At 40.3% G+C, this 27060-nt stretch overlaps 1 protein-coding gene across 1 annotated transcript; it reads left to right on the top strand.

Annotated features, from left to right (window-relative positions):
- Positions 1-5339: 5339 nt before the first annotated feature.
- On the top strand, positions 5340-24757 carry wsb1 (WD repeat and SOCS box containing 1). The gene is made up of 10 exons (XM_068010580.1): positions 5340-5439; positions 5535-5693; positions 8635-8800; positions 10567-10820; positions 11921-12052; positions 13921-14021; positions 19406-19578; positions 20478-20591; positions 22711-22818; positions 23684-24757. Exons 2-10 carry the CDS (start codon positions 5654-5656, stop codon positions 23844-23846), a joined length of 1251 nt encoding a protein of 416 aa, XP_067866681.1. The 5' UTR covers positions 5340-5439; positions 5535-5653; the 3' UTR covers positions 23847-24757.
- Positions 24758-27060: the final 2303 nt, after the last annotated feature.

Here is a 27060-nt window from a genome sequence, read left to right as displayed (position 1 = left end):
CAATCCAAGGAGTATAGCAAATAAAGCAGATGAGCTGAGGGCACAGATAGACACGTGGCAGGATGATATCATAGCTATTACAGAAACATGGCTTGAGGATAGCAGGAATGGCAGCTCAATGTTCCTGGTTACAGGGTTTTCAGACGCAATAGAGAAGGGGATTAAAAAAGAGGGAGTGTCAATTTTGAACAAATAAACAATTACAGCTGTGAGATGTTGGAAGGTTCATCATATGAGGCCATATGGATTGAGCTAAGGAACAGAAAAGGGTCAATCACACTGCTGGGACTGTACTATAGACATCCAAACAGAGGAAAATGTAGGCAAATGTAGGCAAATCTCTGAGTTGCAAGAACAATAGGGCAGTAATAGTAGGGGATTTTAACTACCCCAATATTAACTGGGATAGTTTTGGTGTGAAAGGAATTGAGGGAGCAGAATTCTTGAGGTGCATTCATGAGAACATTTTTGGCCAGTATGTAGCAAGTTCAACAAGAAAGGGCATAGTTTTGAACTTAGTTTTAGGAAATGAAGCTGGGCAGGTGGAAGGGGTGGCAGTGGGAGAGCATTTTGGTGATAGTGATCATAATTCATTCAGCTTTAACATATGGAAAAGGACAAGGATAGAACAGGAAATAGAGTTCTCAATTGGGACACAGCCAAATTTACTAAGCTGAGGAATGATTTAGCAAAAGTGAACTTGAAACAGCTACTTGAAGGTAAATCAGTGTCAGAGCAGTGGGAGGTATTCAAAGGGGAGATTCAGGGGGTTCAGAGTAAACATGTTCCCACAAAGAAAAGGAGTGGGACAGCCAAAGCTGGAGTTGCATGGATGTCAAGGAGCTTACAGGGTAAGATAAGGCAGTAAAGGAAAGCTTATGTCCAACACTGAGAACTCAACACTACAGAAAGCTGAGAGGAGTATAGAAAGGAAGGGGTGAAATCAAAAAGGAAATTAGGAAAGCTAAGAGGGCATAAAAGAATATTGGCAAGCAAAATCAAGGTGAACCTAAAGAAGTTTTATCAATATATTAAGCGTAAAAGGAAAACTAAGGAAAGAGTAGGCCCATAAAAGACCAACAAGGTAACCTATGCGTAGGGGTGGGAGATGTTGGTATAGTTCTTAATGAATACTTTGTGTCTGTCTTCACAAAAGAGGGGGACGATGCAGATATTGTAGTGAAGGAGGAGGAATCATACAGCACAGAAACAGGCTCTTCGACCCATCGTGTCTGTGCCGGCCATCAAGCACCTAACTATTCTAATCCTATTTTCTAGCAATTGGCCCATAGCCTTGTATGCTATGGCGTCTCAAGTGCTCATCTAAATACTTCTTAAATGTTGTGAGGGTTCCTGCCTCTACCATCTCTTCAGGCAGTGCGTTCCAGATTCCAACCACCCTCTGGGTGAAATTTTTTTTCCTCAAAGCCACTCTAAACCTCCTGCACCTTACCTTAAATCTATGCCCCCTGGTTATTGACCCCTCCACTAAGGGAAAAGGGTTATTCCTATCTAACCTATCAATGCCCTCAAAATTTTGTATACCTCAATCATATCTCCCCTCAGGCTTCTCTGCTCTAAGGAAAACAACCCTAGCCTTTTCAGTCTCTCTTCATAGCTGAAATGCTCCAGCTCAGGCAACGTCCTGGTGAATCTCCTTTGCACCCTCTCCAGTGCAATCACATCCTTCCTATAGTGTGGCGACCAGAACTGTACACAGTACTTCAGCTGTGGCCTAATTAGCGTTTTATACAGCTCCATCATAATCTCCCTGCTCTTATATTCTATGCCTCAGCTAATAAAGGCAAGTATCCCATATGCCTTCCTAACCACCTTATCTATCTTACCTGTGCTGCTGCCTTCAGTGATCTATGGACAAGTACACCAAGGTCCCTATGACCCACTGTACTTCCTAGGGTCCTACCATCCATTGTATATTCCCTTGCCTTGTTGGTCCTCCCAAAATACATCACCTCACACTTCTCAGGATTAAATTCCATTTGCCACTGCTCTGCCCATCTTACCAGCCATCTATATCATCCTTTAATCTCAGGCTTTCCTCCAAACTATTTACGACACCACCAATTTTTGTGTCATCATTCGCGAACTTACTGATCATACCTCCTATATTCACGTCTAAATCATTAATGTACACTATAAACAGCAAGGGTCCCAGCACCGATCCCTGCCGGACACCACTGGTCACAGGCTTCCACTTGCGAAAACAACCCTCGACCATTACCCTCTTCCTCCTGCCAGTAAGGCAATTTTGAATTCAATTTGCCAAATTGCCCTGGATCCCATGGGCTCTTACCCTGTTAACCAATCTCTCAAGCGGGACCTTATCAAAAGCCTTACTGAAATCCATGTATACTACGTCTACTGCTTTACCCTCATCTACACATTTAGTTACCGCCTCGAAAAATTCAATCAAGTTAGTTAGACACAATCTCCCCCTGACAAAGCTGTGCTGACTATCCCTGATTATTCCCTGCCTCTCCAAGTGGAGATTAATCCTGTCCCTCAGAATTTGTTTCCAATAGTTTCCCGACCACTGATGTTAGATTCACCAGCCTGTAATTACCTGGTCTATCCCTACTACCCTTCTTGAATAATGGTACCACATTCACAGTCCTCCAGTCCTCTGGCCGTGTCCAGAGAGGCTCTGAAAATTGTGTCAGAGCCCCTGCTATCACCTCCCTTGCCTCACATAACAGCCTGGGATACATCTCATCTGGGCATGGGGATTTATCCACTTTTAAGCCTGCTAAAACATCTAATACTTCCTCCCTTTCAACGATAATATGTTCAAGTATATCACAATCCCCCTCCCTGATTTCTACACCTACATCGTCGTTCTCCATAGTGAACACAGATGCAAAGTAATCATTTTAAACCTCATCTATGTCCTCCGGCTCCACATGCAGATTGCCACTTTAGTCCCTAATGGGCTCTACTCTTTCCCTGGTTATCCTCTTGCCCTTAATATACTTATAAGATGCCTTAAGATTTTCCTTTATCTTGCCCACCAGCGTTTTTTCATGTGAAGTATCAGATGTGATAAACCGAGGGAGAGAGGAAGTATTAAGGGGATTAGCATCCTTGAAAGTGGATAGAGCACCAGGGCCAGATGAAATGGACCCCAGGCTGTTAAAAGAAGCCAGGGAGGAAATAGCAGAAGGTCTGACCGTCATTTTCCAATCCTCACTGGATACAGGTGTGGTGGCGGAGGATTGGAGCACTGCTACTGTTGTACCTTTGTTTAAAAAGAGAGTGAGGAATAGACTGAATAATTACAGGCCAGTCAGTCTAAACTCAGCAGTGGGCAAATTATTGGAATCAATTCTGAGACTGGATAAACTGTCATGGGGAAAGTCATGAATTAATCAAGGTTATTCAGCATGGATTTGTTAAGGGACGATCGTGTCAGACTAACTTGACTGAATTGTTTGAAGAATTAACAAGGAGGATTGATGAGAGTAGTGCAGGTGATGTGGTCTACATGGATTTTAGCAAGGCTTTTGACAAGGTCCCACAAGGCAGACTGGTTAAAAAAAATAAAAGCCCATGGGATGCAGGGAATGTAGCAATATTGGCTCAGTGACAGGAGACATAGGGTAATTGTTGACAGGTGTTTTTGCAACTGGAAGGCTGTTTCCAATGGCGTTCCACAGGGCTGAGTATTGGGTCCCCTGCTTTTTGGTATTCATTAACGATTTGGACGTAAATGTAGGGGGCATAGTCAAGAAGCATACAGACGACACGAAAATTGGCCATGTGGTTGATAGCGAGGAGGATAGCTATAGAGTGCAGGAAGATATCAATGATCTGGTCAGGTGGGCAGAAAAGTGGCAAATGGAATTCAACCTGGAGAAGTGTGAGGTGATGCATTTGTGGAGGTCAAACAAGGCAAAGTAATACACAATTAATGGGAAAATGCTGAGAGGTGTAGAGGAAGTGAAGGATCTTGGAGTGAATGCCCACAGATCCATGAAGGTAGCAGGACGTCTATATGGTGGTTAAGAAAGCATATGGAATCCTATTGTTTATTAGCTGAGGTATAGAATATAAGAGCAGGGAAGTTATGCTGGAGCTGTATAAATCATTAGTTAGGTCACAACTTGAGTACTGGGTGCAGTTCTGGTCACCTCATTACAGAAAGGTTGTAATTGCAATGGAGAGGGTACAGAGGAGATTTACGAGGATGTTGCCAGGACTGGAAAAATGCAGCTATGAGGAAAGATTGGGGGTTATTTACTTATTTTATTTTGAGATACAGTACTGAAACAGGCCCTTCGGCCCACTGAGTCTGTGCCGACCAACAACCACCCATTTATACTAATCCTACATTAATCCCATATTCCCTACCACTCACCTACACTAGGGCAATTTATAATGGGCAATTTACCTATCAACCTGCAAGTCTTTGGCTGTGGGAGGAAACTGGAAACCCACGCGGTCACAGGGAAAACTTGCAAACTCCACAGTACCCAGAACTGAACCCGGGTCACTGGAGCTGAGAGACTGCGGTGCTAACCACTGCGCCGCCCTTGGAACATAGGAGGCTGAGAGAAGACTTGATTGTGATGTATAAAATTGTGAGGGGCCTGGATAAAGTGGATAGGAAGGGCCTATTTACCTTATCAGAGAGGTAAGTGACTAGAGGCAATAGATTTAAAGGGATTGGTGGAAAGATTAGAGGGGAGATAAGGAAAGGTTTTTTCAAACAGAGGGTGGTGGGGGTCTGGAACTCACTGCCTGTCGGGGTAGTAGAGGCAGAAAACCTCAAAACTCATTTAAAAGGTGTCTGGATATGCACCTTAAGAGCCGTAACCTGCAGGGCTTTGGACCAAATGCTGGAAAGTGGGATAAGGCTGGGTGCCTTGTTTTTCAGCCGCGCAGTGGCCTCTTTCTGTGCCTTAAACTTTCTATGATAAAAATAAAGGTTCACTTTTTTTAAAGACAAAGTTCATTGCTTCATAACTCTTCACAGTTAGTCCATTAGCGCATTAGCGTAATATTGATCAACTCCTGCATGCACGTAAAATGTCAAACTGCTCAGTATTCTTAAATGTTGCAATAGAAAAAACACTCTGCTTTCCAGTTAGTAAACCTCTGTGGGAACCAGACAGGTTCAAAGCATTCAAAAAGGCATGTGTTACCTAAATCTACACAATTATAGTAAATAATGGAATGAGATACAAAAGAGCCCTCAACCCCGCCCCTCCCTGGACCATTCAGCTCCTTGCGTCCTGCTGGAGACACGTGCTGCAGTGCACGTACGCACCTGCGAGCGTGTACACGGAGGGGGCGGGGCAACTGTTACGTGATGACGTTGCCTCCAGACCACGCCTTCTATGCCGGCGGCCATTTTAAGGGTTATTCTTAGTCAGAGGCGTGATCGCTGGGCTCACCTCAGTCTGCGATTGTTTTCTGTTGGTACTGTAGTCTTGAATTGCTGACAAAAATTTAATTTTAATCCATTGAGTTTGAAGTGCCGAAGAAATAATTTCACGGGGATTTTTTTTTTACAGCCCACCGAGAGGCGCTACTACCGTTCATTTCCCGCTCGCCCCGATTTTTCCACATAGCTGCATTTCAAACAAAAAGTATCGTAACCCGCCGCCGTAGGAACCGAATTGTGTCTCCTTAGATGGCCAGCTTTCCAGAATTTGTCAACGAGAATGAAATAGGTAAGAGAGCCAGGGTGAAGGAGGGTGTGTGTGGTGGCAAGGCCCGGGGTGGGCGGAGTGGGGGGAGGGGTGCGACCACCCGCCGCTGGTTGGAACAGTGACTGGGCGGGATGCCCGCCCGGGGCTGCCTCTGGAGCCCCAGCAGGGGCTGCAGCCACGTTGCTTTGTTGCATTTTCTAATAACAAAACATTTCTTTTAAGTAACATTTTAGGGAATAAATGGGAAGGTTTTGAACTTCCTGAAAATTAAACTTTACACCAAAGAAAGTCACCATTGAGGGATATTCTTTTAAAGATTTTCTTCCTAATTGAAAGGCATTTTTTTTAATCAATGGCGTGAGCATCAAATGCAGTTTTATGGACAGGAGACGCGGCCATCAAAATGATGTGTGCAGTTGGAAATTTTTTTTTTTAGAAACTGCTTTTATGTAGATTGGAAGGAGTGTATTTTCCGTTCGGTATGCTCTGCGTATTGTTTGACATTCAATGCCCGAATTGTTGGTGTTTTGTTTTCGTCCTCCATATTCTGACGTATCTTTCAGGCATATTTTCACCAGATTAAAACAAATCCCAATATGTCTTTGTCTTCAGAGCTGTAACTATTTTTAATTAGCATGTTTTTTTGGGGAATGGGAAAATGCAAGGAGGATTCGATTTCAGAACCGTTTTTTGAATGTAGGGAGCTACTTTTCCGTTAACCGTATTTTGACTTGTGATTTCAGAGTTGTTATTTTGAATGACTTTTTTTTATTATCTTAATTTTCCGTTCTTGAAACCAAGTGCCAGTATGCTGACTCTTAAATCCAATGTAACAATATTCTCTGCCAGTCTTTAATGCAAAACCTGTTAGTACAAAAGATCCCTGCTAGTGGTTTCTTGATGAAAACTCTAGCCTAGAGATGCAAGATTAAGTGAAATAAATTTGTTGCTGGGTGTGTGGAGACCTGGTAGTTAGATTTGAATTGATGTTGAGCAGCCGGGGTTTGGCTTCAGGTTTTGGCAGTTAGTGGGAAATATAAAATTACACTCAGATTTCGTTAAGAAAATTCATTTAAAATGTCTTGTGTTTATCTGCCCTCCCAGTAAATATGTTCTAACAGCACGATTTCTCCTTTTCCTTTGTCCAACCATCTGATTGTGCATTCAGTTGCCTAGGGTCCACTCTCTGGAATTCCCACCCTATAACCCTCTATCTTTTTTTTTTCCTTATAAGATTGCATCTTCAACCAGTCTTTTGGTCATACACCATAAATTGTTGCTTGGCTCAGCATCCCAATGGCTTGTTGAAGCCCCTTGGAATTTTTGTTTTAAAAGCACAATATAAATTTATGAAGATTAATCAAGTGGGTTGAAGCTGAGTTTCTGTAAATTTTGTGTTTTTCATGGTTCTAAATATTGCCCTACTTGGTTTTCTCTAGTGTAGCTGAAATCCATAATCAAGCAATAACATCTTCTGAAAATGTAAATTGTTTAAGTCTTTCCTGCTGCTTGTCACAGCCTGCACCAACCCAAGAAAAGTTAGCAGTCCACGACTAGAAAGCTTCCTTGTGTTTTCATTCCTGCAGCGCCTGCAGCATTCACTGTTGGTGCTGTCATTTGCACATAGCTTTTTGCTTCATCAGCTTGGCGACAGACTACCCTCATGAATGGAGTTGGCCGTTTGGAAGGGAACTGTGAAAGCCTTTGCTGCTGCCAGCAGTTCCAATGTGACCGTGATGTAATGATAATACCATGAAACCTCCAGATTGAGTTATTGGCTCCCATGGTATTTTTGAGCTTACAATAATTTGACTATTACAAACTAACAACTGTTCAAATGTAACCATGGTGCAGCACCTTACTTTGTTCACACCAAACAACTTATTGCAGATACAATTAAGTCACCTACACAACCATCAAAAATGTTCGCTCGAAGTTATTTCTGCATTTGTGCTTCTGTAGTTCACATCATGGGAGCGTGATATCACTGTTCTGGTTCCATGCATGTGTAGTACAAAAAGTGGTACCTTTTGATGCTGCCTAGAAAGTGACAGTTTTAGCGATGTTGCTGCAGGGATCCAGTATGTGAGTGGCACCTAACAGTGTCTTACTACAACTCTTAGCACTCTCTTTGCCTTTTGTTCCATGACATCTTTGTCATTTAATCTCTCCTGCCCTCTGCCCTATCGTAGACCTTCCCTTTTGTTCCCCCCCCCCCCCCCCCAAATGGCTTTAAACCCATCACATTTCTACCGTCCTTTGGTTCTGTAGAAGAGCCTTATCTGACTTGAAACGTTAACTATTTTTCTCCCCACTGTTGCTGGACCTGCTGAGTATTTCCAGCACTTTGTTTTTTTTCACTTGGCTTCACTGCTGCAAAATGGGGTTAATATTTTCATGTAAATGTTTTGATTCCAGATACCAATTCCATGTAACCTTGCAAATGATGGAAAATTTTTCATAATGACTGCACAATTCTCTTTTTGCCTCGTTTCCTTTTTCTGCTGCAGCATTATCTGGAGGTACCATTTGCTGTACAATGCTTCTCTAAGTGGTCGTCATTTACGTTAGCCTGGGCAGCATCATGGATCCTTGTTTGTCCACACATGTACTTTCCGGCAGGTGTCATGCAGACTGTTGGACAGGAGGAACTTGACTTATTCTCCCCTGCACTTCCACCCATGTCCCCAACTCTGAGAATGAGGTGTCAAAACTTTTATTTTGTGAGGTTAGAATCTTTTCCATTTCTGTTAGCTTTCCACTTCAGGCCTCTTTCTGTTGCCCAAATCTGTTGCAAGATGCACTGGTGAATCTGAACTTGTACTTGCTCTTTTTTTTTTGTTCTGATCTTCCCTACCCAAGACAGCCAAGTATGTGGCTGATCCTTAGTTATAAGTTGTCTGCTGAATCAAGCTGTCCAGTTTTGAATTTAGTCTAATATTCCATTCTTTATTTTATACAGCACAGGCCCGGCTAATTGCTGATCTTTGGGCACCTGTTGCTCCATTTGAACAGAAGTCTGGCCGTGAAACTTGGACTGTTGCTTTTGCACCTGATGGCTCATATTTTGCATGGTCTCAAGGTCATCGTGTAGTCAAGTTGCTTCCTTGGTCTCTGCATGAAAATAAGTGAGTACCGTTTCAGAAGATAATTCATAGAGAGGTACAGCACTGAAACAGGCCCTTCAGCCCACTGAGTTTGTGCCAACCGTCAACCACCCATTTATACTAATTTATACGACATTAATCCCATATTCCCTACCACATCCCCACCTTCCCTCCGTTCTCCTACCATCTACCTACACTAAGGGCAATTTACAATGGCCAATTTACCTATCAACCTGCAAGTCTTTGTCTGTGGGAGGAAACTGGAGCACCTGGCAGAAACCCACGTGGTCACAGAGAACTTGCAAACTCCGCATGGGCAGTACCCAGAACTGAACCTGGATCAAAACAAGAAATGCTGGAACCACTCAGCAGGTCTGGCAGCATCTGTGGGAAGAGAAGCAGAGTTAACGTTTAAGGTCAGTGACCTTTCTTTGGAACGTTCCGAAGAAGGGTCGCTGACCCGAAACGTTAACTCTGCTCTTTCCACAGATGCTGCCAGACCTGCTGAGTGGTTCCATTTCTTGTTTTTATTTCAGATTTCCAGCATCTGCAGTATTTTGCTTTTATTTTATTGAACCTGGATTGCTGGAACTGTGAGGCTGCAGTGCTAACCACTGCGCCACTGTACTGCCCCAATTCGCTGAGTTTAATTTTCAAAAAATAAATTGCCTAATTGGCAATTGAGGTGTTGAGAATTTTTTTTAAAGTATGTGCCTTTATAAAAGGAAATCTACCTCCTCCTTCATTCTCTTTCCAATTTCAGGACCAATCCAGTCCTTGGAAGTTGAAAATCCTCAGTCAAATGTCAATCTTGGTACCTAGTCCTAACTGGAAATAATGACCATTCGGGTGACTTAAATAAGACCTGCTTTGTTAGTTGTATCATTGAGCGTGAGCAGTAACCCTTGGGAATGAATTATTAGGTGGAAGGAGAGGAGACAGTGTGGGTTTGAATTGGCATGCTTTGCAATTAGAAGCAGTCAGCTATTGATTAAATGATTACGTGGCACTGAAGAAATGCCAACTCATTACATGTGACCACTGAATTGTGTATGTCCTCCATACATGTGTCCATTCTTATTTGAAGATGGATATTTAGCAACAGCTGCTCAAATGCTACAAGGTAACTTTGTATTACACTGAATAGTGCAAAAATTTGGGTCGAGCAATTGTAACAAATTGGATCTTGTTTCACATAAGGTCTGCTTGTACTGCTGATTTGCTATATTGTCTTGGACCTCTTGTAACTGCACCAGCTTTTACGCACAATGATCTTTGTTGGTTTCACAAAGTGGCTTTTTGTCTTCTGCTGAAAAACAAAGATCGGGTTACATTATCAATTTTTGTGTTGTATTGTAAAACTGGCTTGGAAATAAGTTTACAGCAGTGATAATACAGTAGCAATATGTTTGATCTAAATGGGTGCTGATGCAGCTGTTTCTATTAATGGAGGAGATAGATGAGCACAGTTGGTTTACATAGGACTTTTATTGGGTGAACCATTAGTGAAATATGGACTCATTGGAAAGCTTTAAGAACATCTCGTGATATCTGAAAGCTAACTTGTTTTTATGGCTAGAAAATGATTAACGTAGATATGGTGGGGGAAAAAAACAACTGCCTTAACCCTTGCTGTGCTGTTTCCTTATGGACAAACACATGCTGTAATTAGGTCACATATAGCAGTTCTGATGCCTGACTCTAATTCCGAGAAATATATATTGAATAATTTCACAGTTTGGATATTTGTTCTTAATACTAACTTTGAACTTTATTCTTTCCAAAAGATTATGTAATGATCACAATAATGTCAGTAAGAGTCACAGAAAACAAAACAGTGATGGCCAGAAGAATCAGCCAGAGGAGCATACTATAGACTGTGGCGATATTGTGTGGGCCCTTGCTTTTGGTTCTTCTGTACCTGAGAAACAGAGTCGCTGTGTGAACATTGAATGGCACCGATTCAAGTTTGGCCAGGACCAGCTGCTGCTGGCAACTGGTTTGAGCAACGGACGTATCAAAATTTGGGATGTGTACACAGGTAATGTAAGGTTCTGTAGATTCTGTTTTTAATCATCTTTGTCAGGGTGGCAACTCAATTTGGAGTTTTGTGTGTATTTCTAATAAAACATGCATATGCTCACCACTTTACATGTGCCCACAGATTCAACAAAGTTTTTTTAAGAACTGTTTTTAAGCATTTTTAAATGTGTTTATTTCAACAGTGTTTGCCATCTGAACCCCTCATTTTGTGGAGTTTCCATTCTGTTGGAGTGTTGAGTATCTTTTTAGGTACTGGCTTAGTCTGGGTATTCTATGGACACGAGCAGTCATTGTCCAGTTGAGCCTAAATATTGATACTGATGGGCCATTCCACTATATGGTGTGATCCTGTTTACATTTTTCATTAGCGGAATCTTGCCCTTCCCCAACTGACTGTAGTGAAGCCTTAATGGTGCCCAATAATAGTGGGTGAACTCAGCGTGGAATCAATCTTGGTACTTCTGGGCTTTTGTGATTTAGCAGTAAATGAATGTCTGTGTATAAAAAGCAATCTTAATGGCAATTTGCTTAATTCGATTACTTGATAGAGTTACTTGGGGTGGATTATGTTATTGATATGTGCAGATTTTTCTGTTTGTTTTTGCAGACTAATTTTTCCTTTTTTTGAAGTGTGCCTCTGCTGTAAGTGCCAGCTTAATTAGCATCCAGCTGCTCTCTGTAACCCTACCATCTTGTCTAGTTGCAAGAACTATATAACCCTTGAGAAAAGAACTTCCTTTGATATATTTGCTTTCTTTATTTTAAAGTGATGTTCTTTGGTTCTCCTAACTACTCTTACTTTGAAGTAATAGTGTAGATATACCTCTGAGCCCATTTCTGTTTTGCAATCACTAAAGTGCTGGTGTTAGTAGACTCATTCCTGTGTCTTATGACTTACCATCTGAGCTTTTTTTGTTGGAAGGATGTAGTTCAGTAGAAGTTTGTTAATGTAACTTTTTGAACAACTCCTAAAAGTTTAAAATAGTCCTTCCATGGTCTCAAATGGAGGGTCAGTCCTGCTATCATATTGAGCTCTGAAACCTATCATCTACCTTTAGCTAGTAACCTTTTAAATACTTGAATATCTTCATGTTGCAGGTAAATTCCTCCTTAATTTGATGGATCACAATGAAATTGTTCGTGATTTGATCTTTGCGCCTGATGGTAGCCTTATCTTGGTGTCTGCATCAAGAGATAAAACTCTGAGGGTCTGGGATCTTAAGGATGACGGTATGTTTTATTTTAAAATTACACTTGCATCAATTTTTGTGGTACATTTTTCTTAAGTTAACTGCAGATAGCTGAAAGTCCTTTTATTGCTCATGCCTGTTTTATCTGTTACTTAAAGGTTAAGAGGATGTTGGCCTTTATATCAAGGGGATTGGAATACAAAGTGATGTTTCAATTGTGCTGACACGATCTGCAATCCTGCATTCAGATTTGGGTGCCCACTTTGGGGAAGATCTTTTGACGGAGGGATACAACGTAGATACAACAGAATAATTGTAAAGGGTTAAATCCTGAGGATAGTTTTTATAAACTTTGTGTACTCCAGTTTAGGAGGTGGTAAAGGATAAACTAATGAAGGCGTTGAAAATGAAGGGATTCAACAGGGTAAATGCGCAAACTATTTCCCCTAGTGAAGGCATCAGCTGTATAAAACACTAGCTAGGCCACAGCTGGAGTACTGTGTACAGTTCTGGGCACCACACTATAGGAAGGATGTGAGTGCACTGGAGAGGGTACAGAGGAGATTCACTAGGGTGTTGCCTGAGCTGGAGCATTTCAGCTATGAAGAGAGACTGAAAAGGCTAGGGTTGTTGTGCTTGGAACAGAGAAGGTTGAGGGGGGGACATGATTAAGGTATACAAAATTATGAGGGGCATTGATGGTTAGACAAGAAGAAACTTTTTCCCTTAGTGGAGGTGTCAATAAGCAGGGGGCATAGATTTAAGGTAAGGGGCAGGAGGTTTAGAGGGGTTTTGAGGAAAAAAATTTCACCGAGGGCGGTTGGAATCTGGAACGCACTGCCTGAAGAGGTGGTTGAGGCAGGAATCCTCAACATTTAAGAAGTATTTAGATGAACACTTGAAATGGCATAGCATACAAGGCTACGGGCCAATTGCTGGAAAATGGGATTAGAATAGTTAGGTGCTTGATGGCTGGTACTGACACGATGGGCCGAAGGGCCTGTTTCTGTGCTGTATAACTCTGACAAGGGTAGTGGAAATAAGGTACTCTTTGTCAAAAGACTGTTAAGTGTTTGGTCAACTCAGTTTTTGAAGTCTTGAGATCTACAGATTTTTGTTTATAAGGGTACTGAGGGAAATGCAGTTGAGGTACAGATCAACCACAATCAATTTGATTGTGGTTGGACAGGTTTAAGGACCTTAATGGCTGAGTCCTGTTTGTATATTCTCATGTTTGCTTCCCAAAACATTTTCCATTATAAATCTTCAATTATAAATGTGCTGGATAATCAGAACTCCCTCAGCTAGTAATGAACGGTGAAAATGTTCCACAGGAGTATGATTATTTGCCCCTGAGATCAGAATCACTCGTCCCAGAAGCTCCAAGATCTGGAATGCCAACTAAAAATGTTTTGACCAGTACCAGACCACTATGTGATCGTTTGAAATCAAATGGTTGGGAACATTACTTAGTTCTGATCTGCAATCTTGACATTCACAAGCTGCACTTGCCTTGAACCCTTTGTCGGGGCACAATACTACTTGTCCAATGGTGCAGGAACTACAGGGGTTCAGGCATGATGCACTCACCAACTACCAGTACAGTTAAGTCTGTCTAGTTCATCTATACAATTTGATCTATTGGTATATCATTTGGCACAGTTTTCAGACTTGGCTGCACATTGATAGAGTTTTGTATTTCTGGATGATTGCCAGCACCTTAATTCCTGCTGAGGCACCAGAGACAAATTGGCTTGAAGGTAAACCTGTTCTCTTCCAGAAAGGGGATATTTTTGTATGCCTTTCCTTTAGTTTTGTACTGAGATGTATGGAGTCTTTGCATTGGTCCGGAGTGTTTGGACTGAGAGACTTTAAACATTAAATTCAATTATCTATAATTTTTTGCAGGCAACATGGTGACTGTACTGAGGGGACATCACAAATGGGTGTATTGCTGTGCCTTCTCCCCAGATTCAAAGATTCTCTGTTCTGTTGGAGCTGGGAAAGCGGTACGTGAAGAAGTTCCTCCTTTGTTTTAAAAAAAAATCTTGTTTGCATTAATCTGAGTGCAAATAATCTAGCATGTGATTTGTGTTGATTTTATATGTTTAGAATTTCTAAATCGACTTGATATTCACTTTGAGTTAGAACTTGCTCGGTGTCATCAACACATTTTTTAGTTATGCAAGTATTATGTCCACAATCGTACCTTAATATTCGCATTTTGCTAGTCTAGTCCTCAGGCTGTATTACTGCATTTTAGCATAGTGCCTATCATTGAGAAGTAACTGAAAGCTGCTTTTTAAATAAGTTTTTAACACCTTGCTGCAGAGTATGCATGCAGAATATGTTTGAAAATATTCTCTGGTTTGACCATTGGATGCGACTTCATGTCCATGCACTGATTTACAAATAAATAAACTTATTTTCTTTAGAACCAATATCTGAATCAGGATAGCTGATTTAGATGTATCTGTAAATGCTGTCTTTTCTTGCTACTAAAGTTATTGTCACAAAAACTTGGGCAGTGGGGGGAAAAAAGAGTTGAGGTTTGCTTTTAATTACTGCTTGTCTTTCAACACTAAAATTTTAATATCTACTGCAGTGGATTCTCTCCTTCCAGATCAAATCATTAAGATGGAGGGAGGTGTTGGGCAAGTTTAGGAATGGCTCTCTGATTACCTTTTTTCTGTCCCTGTAGGTAAATGCGTAGGATCCATAGGACATTTCCCTAGAATTGTTAGGTTGCAAGGTTCCTAATGAGAACCAAACACTGCATTGCCCAGATCACACTTTTTCTAAATTGTTTTGCACTGCATCAAAGCATAATCAAATAGCTATCATCTTCCTAATGATTATACAGTTTTGCAAGGAACTATAAAGTTCAATAATGATACAACTTCCCAAGGGGGACAAAAAAAGCAAGACCTGATCAGGTGCATTTCCCTCTAATGCTTGTCCAACTTTTTGTTAGCAACCTGTGGAAAATATTTGTGCAGACGCTCTCTAAAACTGGTTTCATGTCTGATACTTGATTTATCGGAAACAAGGCAGTACAATTAAAAGGCATTTGAAAGTGAAGTGAGAATTATGATGCTACGTTCCCTTTTTAGTCTTTAAATTACATTTTAGCTGCTTCGTTTTGTATAATTACTTATTGCAAGCTTTTTCTGACCTGCAAGAATGTTCACAAAAGCAGGACATATCCTGCTTTACAACAGCGTATCTGTTTTTTTTTTGTGCAATAATTTGCAGCTTGTATGCACTTTTTTTTGTTCTAGGCCTCCTTTTTGTGCTATATTCAGTATCGCGTGACCAAATGTATGACTAATAATGCTCCAGAATATTGAAAAGCTTCAGAGATCCAATAGTCAAACTTTAAGCTGAATCACATAGGCTGTACATTTAGTTCTTGTATCTTTTAGCTGTGGAACTTAAGTTTGTGTTTCAGGATTGTTCAGAGTCCATTTTTTGAAGGGAGAAAACTAACATCAAGTTAAATTGACTGTTTTAAAACCTGCAGTCATGTGTTTAGTTGCTATCCTGACCCTAATGCAGTAAAGCATAACAGATTTACTGCCTTTTTATTCTAGGCAAGTGCTGCCAATCATTTGCATTGAGCAAAAAAAATTCTGTGGATATTTTTGGGTGCCTGTTTTGAAATGAGTGTTCCTGAAATTTAAACTTTTGGTTCTGCATCTTTGTGGCTCCTTTTCAAAGAAAGGTTGAGTGTAGTTTGTAATGTAACTGGTCCATTACAATTACTGAAATGTAAATAATAGTCGTAGCTAGAAATGGCTCTAATTGTAAACTTTCATACGTTAAATTCATTTTAAGCAGCTTAGATTTGAGTGTACAGGTAGCATTCTGACCAAGTAAATGTATTTGAGTTTATAGTTCACTTGTCATTGAGGCTACCAGCTGAATAGAGAGATCCTTACAAAGTCTGTTAGTGTTACTAAATTAATCCTCCTCTCCCCACCACCACCCTTCCAAAAATAAGTTAAGAATCATATTTGTGTGTATATCCACAGGTACTGATCCTGGATTGCGTTGCCCAAGTAACCATTAATGGGAGCCTAGACAGTGGATGTTTTGGCCACAGGGTGGTATTATAGCCAAGCCCAGTTCCTGATGTCCATTTTGCCTATTCAGAAGCAATCACTGCTATGAGCAGGAGTCTCAATATTCAGAGTTGCCATATAATGAAGAGCCAAATGGCTTCCTTCTGTACTGTAAACTTCTTTTTGATTCTGCCTTTTTGCTTTTCTCGTCATTCTTTCCTTTAACATTTTAAAAAAAACCTGAAGTCAATTGTAGTGTCTCACCTCTCCCTCATGCGGCAGTAAGCTTACCATACACCAGTTGTGGAACTAGGACTTGTGCTTTAATGGCTCAGTTTCTCAGTAAGCAATGCACTCCTCCACTTGGCTATTGGGAAAGTCTCATTTTAATTGGTTGCATATTAAATGTAGTTACTTTTCTCCCTTTTTGCTTTTTTCAGTTGTGGTTTTCTTTTGTTTTCTCACAGGTAGTGGCAGCAGTGTTGATCTGATTGAAGTTTAGAGTACTCGCCTGTCCGGTCATTATGCACGAAAGGGCATTAGCAGTAATAGCTGTGTAGCATCTGACTACAAGGCTGGTCAATTTTTATCAGGAATAAGACATGAGCAGGTGCTGGTTGTCTACTTTTTTTTTCTTCAGTTTTTAGCCAAGTTTTATGCATCTAAAGCCTCCTAGTTTGGCAGATTGTTCTGAGTTTGACTAGTATTTTCAGACTACCTGGTTGGGGTTTTGACTTCTGCACTTGGCAGCAATGATTGACCAATAAGTGGGCTGGCAAGCACATGGGCAGCAAACCCTAGACTGTTCTCAATGAATCTTGTAAGCTTTTGCAGGACTTGTAGTTTTCACAATATTGTCTGATATTGTGATGAATCTTGGACTGTAGTCATATTTCAAAATCTGATGTGAATTGGCCAGGTTCTTTGTGTCTATTAATAGTTATGGATAACAACATACTGCTGAACATTTTAAATATTTAACCTTTTTTTCCCCCTATTTTACTAAGTATTTTTTTCCTCTTTAGATCTCCCGCAGCATGTACCATTCCTGACAGAGGGTGGGCAGGCGACCTGCTCCCTGGCCTCTGACAATGTTACCAGAAGGTGTGTGAGCAGCCCAGGATAACTTTTTTTTTTTTGTTTTTTTCCCCCCCCCCCCCTTCCCTCTTCCTCCTTACTGGGAGGTACTTGGCTTCAGATTGGTTCTTTCCTCCCAACACCCCCAGACAGCCCGGGTAAGATCGGGAATGCTGCGTGGGAAATCTCGTGTGAATCTATGTTGTAAAACTCCCATTGGAGCACCAACCTGCTGCACCACTGGGCTGCCTACCATAAATACTGTCTTAAATCTGCAGTGTCTATGGTAGAGCTTACTTTTATTTCTATTTCCAAAGAAAACTGTGCACATTTCTATGTTGTGAAGTGACCATCTGTATACTGTAGTTGGAGATTAAATAAAATCAATACTGAGCCAATTTCTATTATCACATTGGAGAGTAAATTGAAGAGCCTGGATCCACTGATGGTTAGTGAATTTGTCCACTGTGTAGCTGAGACAAACCCACCAACAAGGTTCCAGGTTCAATCCTTGGTCTGTGCTGAGCTAGTTGATCTCAGCCAGGGCAGTGTTAAGGCTGTTATATTTGGTCTTGCCATCCCTGAGTTGAATGGGGGAAAATTGGTAAGATTCTTGCCTTTGATCACTGCCCTTACAATAAGTATGCTTGGATAGAGTTCAGGTGAGGACAGGATTGTGCTCTGCTGTCGGATACTCCAGCTTGTCGGCACTTGCTGTCTAGGTTAGCATTTGAACAGTTACTTTGGTGTGGAACTGGAGGGTAGCCAGTGCCTGAGAAACTGTCTCCCAGCATAAGTCAGATTTCAGGGGAGAAAGTTGTAAAGTGGAAGGAATAAACAAACCATTTAGTCTATTGACTACAACATCAGTAATATTTGGTAATTTTTGAAAACTTGATCATTTTGTTATCTTTCAAAGTATGCAACACAAAATAATTTTTATTCAAAATCAAAATTACCATCAAGTATTTACTTGACTTCACAAATAATTTGCATAAATGTACAGAACACATCACACTTTAGTGATTTTTGAGATGGCAGTATTTAACATCTTTCAGATTATTTTAAATGGCCAAATGGGGAATTCAGATTTGTAATGTACTCTAAATCTGTTTTGTATCATAAATTTGGTTGGGTTGTTTAGTTTTTGAGCCGGTATTACACTAAAGTCACATGCGTCTTAACTTAAATTCTATCTTTAAAGCTGTAATTCTCAGATACCTGAGGTAAAATTCTGTGATCTTATTCAAAAACTACCTGGGCTTGTATAGTAGCTTGTATAGTATTGCCATAATGTGCACTGCCGCATTTTTCAGGGATGGAGCAAGCAGAGTTTGTTTTCACATTACATTAACTTCTACATGGCTGCAGGAGGTGCCAGGCGAAGGCCAGATGGCTCCATGCTGAAGGAGAGGAAGAGTCCAAGTTGTAACTGGATCACTGTTCTTGAGTGGAATTAGGAGAGGCCTGGGAGCAGGTCACCTATCCTCTTTACATACTGGACGGGTATGTGGCCCATAAGTCCACGGGAAGGGTGGAGAAATTCAGGGAATTCACATTTCATCAAAAATCATTGTGTAAAATAGATCATTCAGCATGATGTAATCATCTCTTGCATTATGCAGTTTCACTGTAGTTGAATCGTCTGGTTAATTTACCATTGTAACTGTAATAATGTAACCCTAAATGTAAAGTTGTAGCCTCAGTTTTGTGCTGTTTGCCAAAGGATTGTTCCTTTAGGCCGTCAAACATGTTCTTTTCTCTTGCAGTATCTGCTGTTTCATAGGCTCTCGCTCCTGATGAAAACGTTTTGTAAACACACGTGAACTTTAACTCTGAATGGAGGTTCCGTTGGAGTAACAAAATGTTATGCTTAAGTTACCTGTACTGTATTTTTTCTATATATATATTTTATGTTACCGGAGTTAAATTTCAATTGGAAGATGTAATTAAAAGAAATTTGTAAAATTTTAAAATATATCGACGTCCTTTGAGGATGTTTGGAAAGTAAAATGTTGGATGTATTTAGAATAAATAGTTAGAATTATAGCTGGCATGTTTGCAAATATTGCCCTTAAATTTGTTTAGTTGCAGTTATGACACTGAGCATATCAGTTTTGAAGTACTGTGTAATTCAGACTGCCTGTATGAAAATTTTATACTTGGCCTGTTGTAAGTTATAAAGTAACTGGATCTTGTTTGGGAAGATGAACCATAAACTGGAGCTGTAAGGTATGACTCTCTCATTGCAGGTTTTTCTTTGGAACATGGAAAAATACACTATGATTCGTAAACTTGAAGGTCACCTTAACGATGTGGTATCATGTGAATTTTCTCCTGATGGAGCATTATTGGCCACAGCATCGTATGATACACGAGTTATTGTCTGGGATCCACATACAGGCAGTATTTTGTTGGAACTGGGGTAAGTGAACATAGCGACCCTTCCCAGCTTGGGATAATGCACCAGAACACTTTATATTGTGTGTAGTTTTGGTCTCCTTATCTGAGGAAAGATGTTCTTGCTATAAAGGGAGTGCAGCGAAGGCTTACCAGACTGATTCCTGGGATTGCAGGACTAGTGGCAGAGGAGATGGCCTGCCTGCCCTTAGGCCAATTGAGTGGCCAATTTAAGGCCACTCAAGGGTCTCTTCTGCTGTTGGTAAAATGCAGGGATGGCCACTTTTGTACCTGAGGAGAGGCCTCCAGTAATACCTGACAGTTAGTTAGTGAGGGGGGGGGGGGGGACCCCTCCTGATCAGGCACACTCTGCCCCACGGATGGGGCCTGGCTGATTGTCCCTGGCAACCCCACTTTTTCCGAGGTTGGTATCCATTGTGGCTCTTCTCGCTGGGTACAATCTCAGCAGTGGCCACCTCTCCTGGTGGTGCTGCTGGGACTCGAGCTGTCAGTCCTCTGGTCGGCAGCTCTTGGAGATGGGACTTACTGCCTCGGGTGGAAACCACAACTGGAAACACTTGAGTTCCTGAGCTATGTAAAATAGCAGCATGACTTCTAGGCCCAGCAGGGATGGGGTCACCCTGGCTTTTCAACCAGTGGGTGTGCCATTGCCTCCACAGAAACTTCCGGCCATAGTGAGAATTCAAAACTGCTCAGCTGAACTAGTCCAGTACCTGGCTTCCTTTTCTTTTTCCCCCCCACCCCACCCCAAAACAAAGATTGTGGTAATAAACTTGCCTTTTAAGTACCTAAAACTTTTAATTTGTGTAAGTGCAATGCAGCACACAGCTTTTTATTAATTTGTAAATGGGCAAAGTTAGGATCTTTAAATAAATTGGGCTTTTTCTGCTCCCTGTTTTACAGGCATTTGTTTCCACCTCCAACTCCAATATTTGCTGGTGGAGCAAATGATCGCTGGGTGAGATCTGTTGCCTTTTGCCATGATGGTTTGCACATTGCTAGCATTGCTGATGACAAGTAAGTGAACATTAAATATCTCTTGCAGTAGAATTCCTGCTATGGAACCAAAAATTATTTTTGGGTGGTGGTGAAGGGAGAAGTGAAGACTGAAGGAAGTCCTGCTCCCATCCAGAATTTATCATGTAAATAGCGCTTTTTTTTTAAGCTGACATAGGCTGTTTACACATTAAGATGTATTTATCATCTACCATATTTTTTTTTTAATAAAGAGTAGCCTGATTCTAATTTACCCTAACCGGTTTCAAAACAACTTGGTGAGTGATATTTTTTTTTAATAGAGTAGCCTGATTCTAATTTACCCTAATTTCTGGTAAATTTCTTTGTTAATACCAACATTGTCTCTCACTGAGCTGGGTTATAACCCAGTTCAACAAGAAACAATGTTGGTATTGACAAAGAAGTTTACCAGAAATTAGGGTAAATTAGAATCCGGCTACTCTATATTTAAAAAAAAAAATCACTCACCAAGTTGTTTTGAAACCTGTTCAGCATACTTTAACTGGGTTATTAAAATAGATCAGTTACAGCATGTTTAACAGGTTTCAAAACAACTTGGTGAGTGGTAATTTTATTAAACCTGTAAAATGTCATAAAATGCTATTTGACTACTTTGCTCAAGGTTGGTCATGGTCATTTAGAGGTCATCTTGCCTTGCATTTGAGTGATTTTAAGCAGGAAGGTGTCAACCAATTTAAGGCAGCACAGCTTCAGAGGTATGCTGCCAAATAATTTGGATTGGATATATGTTTGAATGTAGAATTCGAATGAAATTCTACCTTCCAATTTTTATTCTACAATCAGCTCTACTATGTGGTAGAGGCCAGTGGAAGAATTGGAAATTTGTCCAAAGCCATTCAGATAGTTTATCAGAGGCACGTGACTGAAGTAGATCTCTTGTACACATCCCACCCTCTTGGGTAATGTATTGAGGGGTCTGGGAAGCATTAGATTTGTGTGTGTATATAGCAAGAACAATACTGTAAGTTTGGTAATGGACAGCTGAATCACTCTTGGTGTTGCTGACTTGTGTTTTGATTGTGGCCTAAAAGGCACTTGTGCTAATTGTATTTCTGTGTTCACTAATTGCTAGCTGATTTTCCTCTGGGGATAAAATAGCTTAAGGACAGTCATTTGTAACAGTTTTGTTTGATTTGGAGCTGGATTTGGGCAGTCAAAAGTTGTTTGACCTCCAAGCTAGTGGAAAGATTTCATTTGTTCTGGGCTAGATCTGAAGTGTTTTTTTTTTGCTTCTGGGGAATTGAAAAGCTAGTCCTAGAACAAGCTGAACTATTTATTTGTCCATCAAAAACTCAGGTTTTGAATCTGAGTTGCATCCTGAGTCTTTTTTTAAATTTCATTTTATAAGGCCAATACTTTCTTTCAAGCCCCTCGATCAGCTATGCAGATCAATATTGTCAGCTCACAGATACTGCCTAGTATGATCCTGCAGTTGAAAACAGAAGCTTTTTTCAAGCCCTTCAAGTTTTTTTGAAATATTGGAATATCAGCTGGAGAATTGTCATTTTTATATACTCCAAATATATTTATAGGACTGGACAATTTTTTATCACTTGCATAAACTCATTACTCCTGTATTTATCAAGTGACTCATTTTCTTGTTAATTGCTATAAAATTAACTCGTACCTTCTAAACCAGTATTTCTATTGGGTTAATTCTGATGTGACCTTTGCTAACCTTGAGTTAACATGTGCAACAATATGAAACCATTCATTTTTCCTACCCCTTCACCTTGAAATGCTAATGTTTGCTGGGAAATTTAGATGTCTAGACAAGTTTGGTCTCAACTTGAATGTGTGAAAATTTTGAGCGTTCATCAAGAAGGTGGTGCATATGAAGAGCTGTTGCTTCTCTCTGCAAATTGCTTTTTAATGCAGTTGGGTAATTGAGACCACACAACTCTTCAGTAAGACAAGTGACATTGTCTCTCACTTCTCCAATGAAAAGTTTTTTTTGATCTTTTGGGGGACTTGTAAAATGAAAAAATATGGCAGCAATTTATGTGGGTGTAAAAATTGGCAGCATTTGTTTGGTGTCACAATGAAACTTTTATACTAATTCCTACTTCTCTAAAGATGAAAATGTTTTTCATTTCAGAATGGTGAGATTCTGGGGTATTGATGACGATTGTCCAGTGGAAGTTGCTCCTTTAAGTAATGGACTTTGTTGTGTTTTTTCTCCAGATGGTAGTGTTCTTGCTACAGGGTAGGTATATTAATAGGTATATCCTGACCTTACTGTGAACTGTGATTCATATCAGGAAAAGATCAACATTTACAGCCTGCATTTTTCTGTTTGCCTGTTCCAAGTTTGTAGTCTTGGGTGAAAAAAGAGTGTCAGTGCTTTGGAGTCGTTCTGATGTAATGCTGAGGGGCGTTGTAAAAATTTGGAAACTGACAACTGAGCACTCCAGATACTTGGAACTCCAAGTAAAGCCAAGGCTCTAGAGAATCAAATTTAGACAAAAACTTTTATCTTAATGAGTTACTTTTTTTGTCCTGATCCTTGTATTGAGGTTATCCAGTTTATTTTTTATAACTTGATTTGGCAATTGTATTTTCAACTAAGTAACTGAATTAGTTTATAAATATTCCAAAACTATGAATAGTACTGGTATCTTTTTTTTTTACTGCAGATGAGGTTTGTTTTGCATGCTAACAAACTGTTGCTGTTCTTGGTAATGTGGGAAAGGTGACTGCTCCCAGGTCGCTGCCACTGTTGTGCTCATGAATGTCTTGTTTGAATGGACTCCAGTCTCTAGTATTCCATCCACCTTGGCCAGCATTGACCTTCTGGGCTGCTTTTTGAAACTTATTAAGGATTATGACAATAGAATACTGTTCTTGCTGCTTTTATGGCCTTGTTGAAAAATCTTAGATAATGTCGAGGTAGAGTGTGGAAAAATTTAAGCTTAAGATTTAATTAATTTCGCTGGAATTATTTCCTCTGGTGTTTGGATTAAACTCCAGTTGTGTTTCTAGTAACATTTTTTCACATCTGTGAGCTCTTCCAAAAGTGCAAACTGTGCATCAAATATGAACCTAATGTCTGCTTTCCCATATCCTCCAAGGACACAAGATGGTGGTGTTCACTTCTGGGCCACTCCTAGGCACGTCCCAAGTCTTCAGCATCTCTGCCGCATGGCTCTACGAAGAGTGATGGTCACCAGTTCTGTTGAGAATCTGCCCATCCCACCAAAGATAGTTAACTACCTAACTTACCGCACGATCTGACCGTTCAGAGCTGCACAACTTCAAAAGGCTTTGGAGCATGTTGCTTTTATTGTATAGATGTAGCGAAGCAGCTGCATTTTGCTGCCTTGTAAGCAAAGAAGTTTTAGCTATTTGCAGCATGGTCAGATCAGTATTAATGTAAAAACTGTATATATTCTGTAAACTTGTGTATCATTATATATAAATAGCTTGTATCATTGTTTTCTATTCTGTTGCTCTTTGTGATCCAATCTGTTTTATTTCCTGTACATAAATTTTTGTTCTATGCTAAGTTTTGTAAATGTAGTGTCATGGAAATGGGTTTGAAGTTTGGTTAACCTTTACCACAGTCTGCAACTGAGAAAGGAAAAACTGTCATGTCAACTGCCAAAGACTTGAAACTTGTTTTACTTTTTATGAACTATTGTTTGCAAATGTAGACTAAAGCTACTTTCAAATATGAATTTATATATTTTTGTTCTCCATGCATTAAAGAGAAGTAAAGAGAAGAGAGAATGTTAGATTGTGGTTTTTTTCAGGTTGTTTTTCTTCAGGTTTGCACTTGCTGATGTTCTATATTCAGTATATTCACACCTAATCTGTACTAATGCTTTGTCTTTCAAAACACCATTAACATATTGTTTGCCTTTGCTCTGTGACCTTTTGGTCAGCTATGTGGCCTGGTCCAATCTGCACCTTCTCCTTTGTTATCTCTTGCCCAACCCCCACCTCACTTGTTTATAATCTGTGACTTTTCTAATATTTGTCAGTTCCGAAGAAGGGTCACTGACCCGAAACGTTAACTCTGCTTCTCTTTCCACAGATGCTGCCAGACCTGCTGAGTGAATCCAGCATTTCTTGTTTTTGTTTCAGATTTCCAGCATCCGCAGTATTTTGCTTTTATTTTAGTAAAGTTTTTATCTCGTGTTTTATTCAGTATCAAAGTTTTTGTGTCTTTGTAAGCCTGCAGACCAAATCAGTCATCTCCTGTTTCATTCTCAATTTCAGCAACTGAGATGACCAATCTTCACTTTCTCTGAAGTGAAGCTGAGAAGCATTCTTGCTCTGTGATGGCACTGATTTTCTAAATTGTCAAAGCTCTAAATTTTAAGCAAATTGAACTCAAAGCCAAATTAAGCTTGCAAAGAATCCATCTGCCTAAATGACCAGCTTTTGTTTTAAAGCATAAAACTGGTACAGTGGAAATTGCAAATATGGTCATATCAGGTGTCCCTGTGAGTGGACTCAATCTATGGAGTAAAGTGGGATGAATGTTAGATTGTGGTTTAATACTTCAGACAACTGAAGTTGCATGCTATTATGGAGCAAAACTCATTAAGTTTTAAACCATGATTGTATTTGAGTACATTTAGCCAATAAAATTGCAGAGCTAGGTAACCTTGGGCTGATCAAGTAACTAAACAATTAGTATCATACAGGTAGCTTGTTAGATCCACACCCGACCCAACAGAATAATTTGGGATTCAAACCTGCCCAGCCCTCCAGCTTGTTTCTAGCACAGCTCCCAGTACTCCCTATAAACATACCTGAGCTTGGCAGTGTTCTACTTAATTTTGCTCAATTGAGCTGAGCCATTTGGGATGGTGGGAAAGGGTGGGGTGTGCTCAGATCTTGTTCTTCTCTAACTGGAAGATGCTGAAAGTGCAGTTTTTTTGCAGTTCTATCTAGCTTGCAGTGTCAGTTTGAAGCTGAGTCAACTGGGTAGTAGGTATAAATTCTCAACACCTTTTGAGATAAAAGCTTTAGATGCTTTGGAGATTTATCAATCGGCTGCATTAAAGATCAGACCTTGTGCTTAAATATAGTAGTTTTATTCATGAAAAGCAGGTAAGATCCAAGGTGAGCAAATCAATTAACAGTTTTGCCTCCTTTGCTCAAACTACACTCTCCTTAATTACCAATCATTTTTAACTCTTAATTTGTATGGGTATATTGATGTATTTTTTACAATTCATATAGCCCTTCAATTAATGTCTTGAGCATTAGCCATACTTTAAATTGATTTGAAATAATGAGATCATTTGTTAATCCTATTGATAATGTAGGCATGCTTCCTGCCACAAGAATGCCCTGCTGTTTGCATACCGCTATTGCAGTGAATTGGGAACAGGTGCTATTGGTCTCCATTCACCATCTTATCCAAAGTTAGTCACCATTGCCTTTCAGGCTTTTCCCCAACAATTTTTTTCATGAATGGTAGCTAGTAAAGGCCTCCGGAGCATTGAATTTTTTTTTTTTGCCATGTTTGAAGTAGTCTTGCTAAATTGCTTACTGTATAGTATTCCCTCATACTTAACAGAAATTAGATGTTGGAGACTTAGTTCTATTTTAGCAGTAGCATAATACATTGTGTTACATAGTATGTTACCCTTATGAAAGTATCTCATAAGGCATGCGCAATCGCATGGAAGATTGGCTAGTGCACATATTACGGTGTGGGCAAGGCGGTCATTAATAGATCCAGGCAGCAGGCATTCAAGGGGGTTGTCCAGCCTGGCCACTTGTTCTGCAGCTAAGTCAGTGTCCAGATATCCTCCGGTGTGCTTGTGGCCTTCCGTGACCAGTAGGCAACAGGAGGACTGGAGTGCATCTTCATCAGGAATGAGATTTTAGCTTGATTTTAAAGTTTCCTTTGTAATTTATATATTACTGTATAGCACTGGTGACCCCTTATTAGGGATATCTAGTCCTTTCCCTTGATCAGGTTCTGCAAACCGTGTAAAAGTTTGGGGTTGTGTGTGGATTCGTTACATTCCAGCTTTCATACTTAAGTGGCAGCTGTGATCAGAAGCATGAATTTGCAAGCAATTACAACTACTCTCTGACTTAAAAAGAAATCCAGATACGGAGTTACTTAGACCAATGGCTTTAAGGTAGTGCTTCTTAGTTGAAGGGCTCCTTTTCAAATGGCTTAATCAGCAATACCCCCACCCTCAATCTAAATTATGATAATATGAAGATGCTGTATGTTAGGTGTTTTCATACTTTTAAGCGAACAGGTACTACAGGTATCACTGAGGTGGATGTGCTTGCTTTATCCTGCAGTCTTGTTTGCCTTTGACAGTAGTACATGGACAGCAGAGCACAGAGAAAGTACTGGGGAGTTAGGTCGCCAAGCAGCCATCATCTCATTGAGTGGCAGAACAGGCTTGAGGGGCTAAATGGTCTGCTCTTGTTCCTATGGGAGCAGAAGCATAGGTAGATAAGAGCACAG

The sequence above is a fragment of the Heterodontus francisci genome, chromosome 30, assembly GCF_036365525.1.
Source record: "Heterodontus francisci isolate sHetFra1 chromosome 30, sHetFra1.hap1, whole genome shotgun sequence".
NCBI lineage: Eukaryota > Metazoa > Chordata > Chondrichthyes > Heterodontiformes > Heterodontidae > Heterodontus > Heterodontus francisci.
The sequence above is the reverse complement of the archived record's forward strand: the minus strand, read 5'-3'. Positions and strand labels throughout refer to the sequence as shown.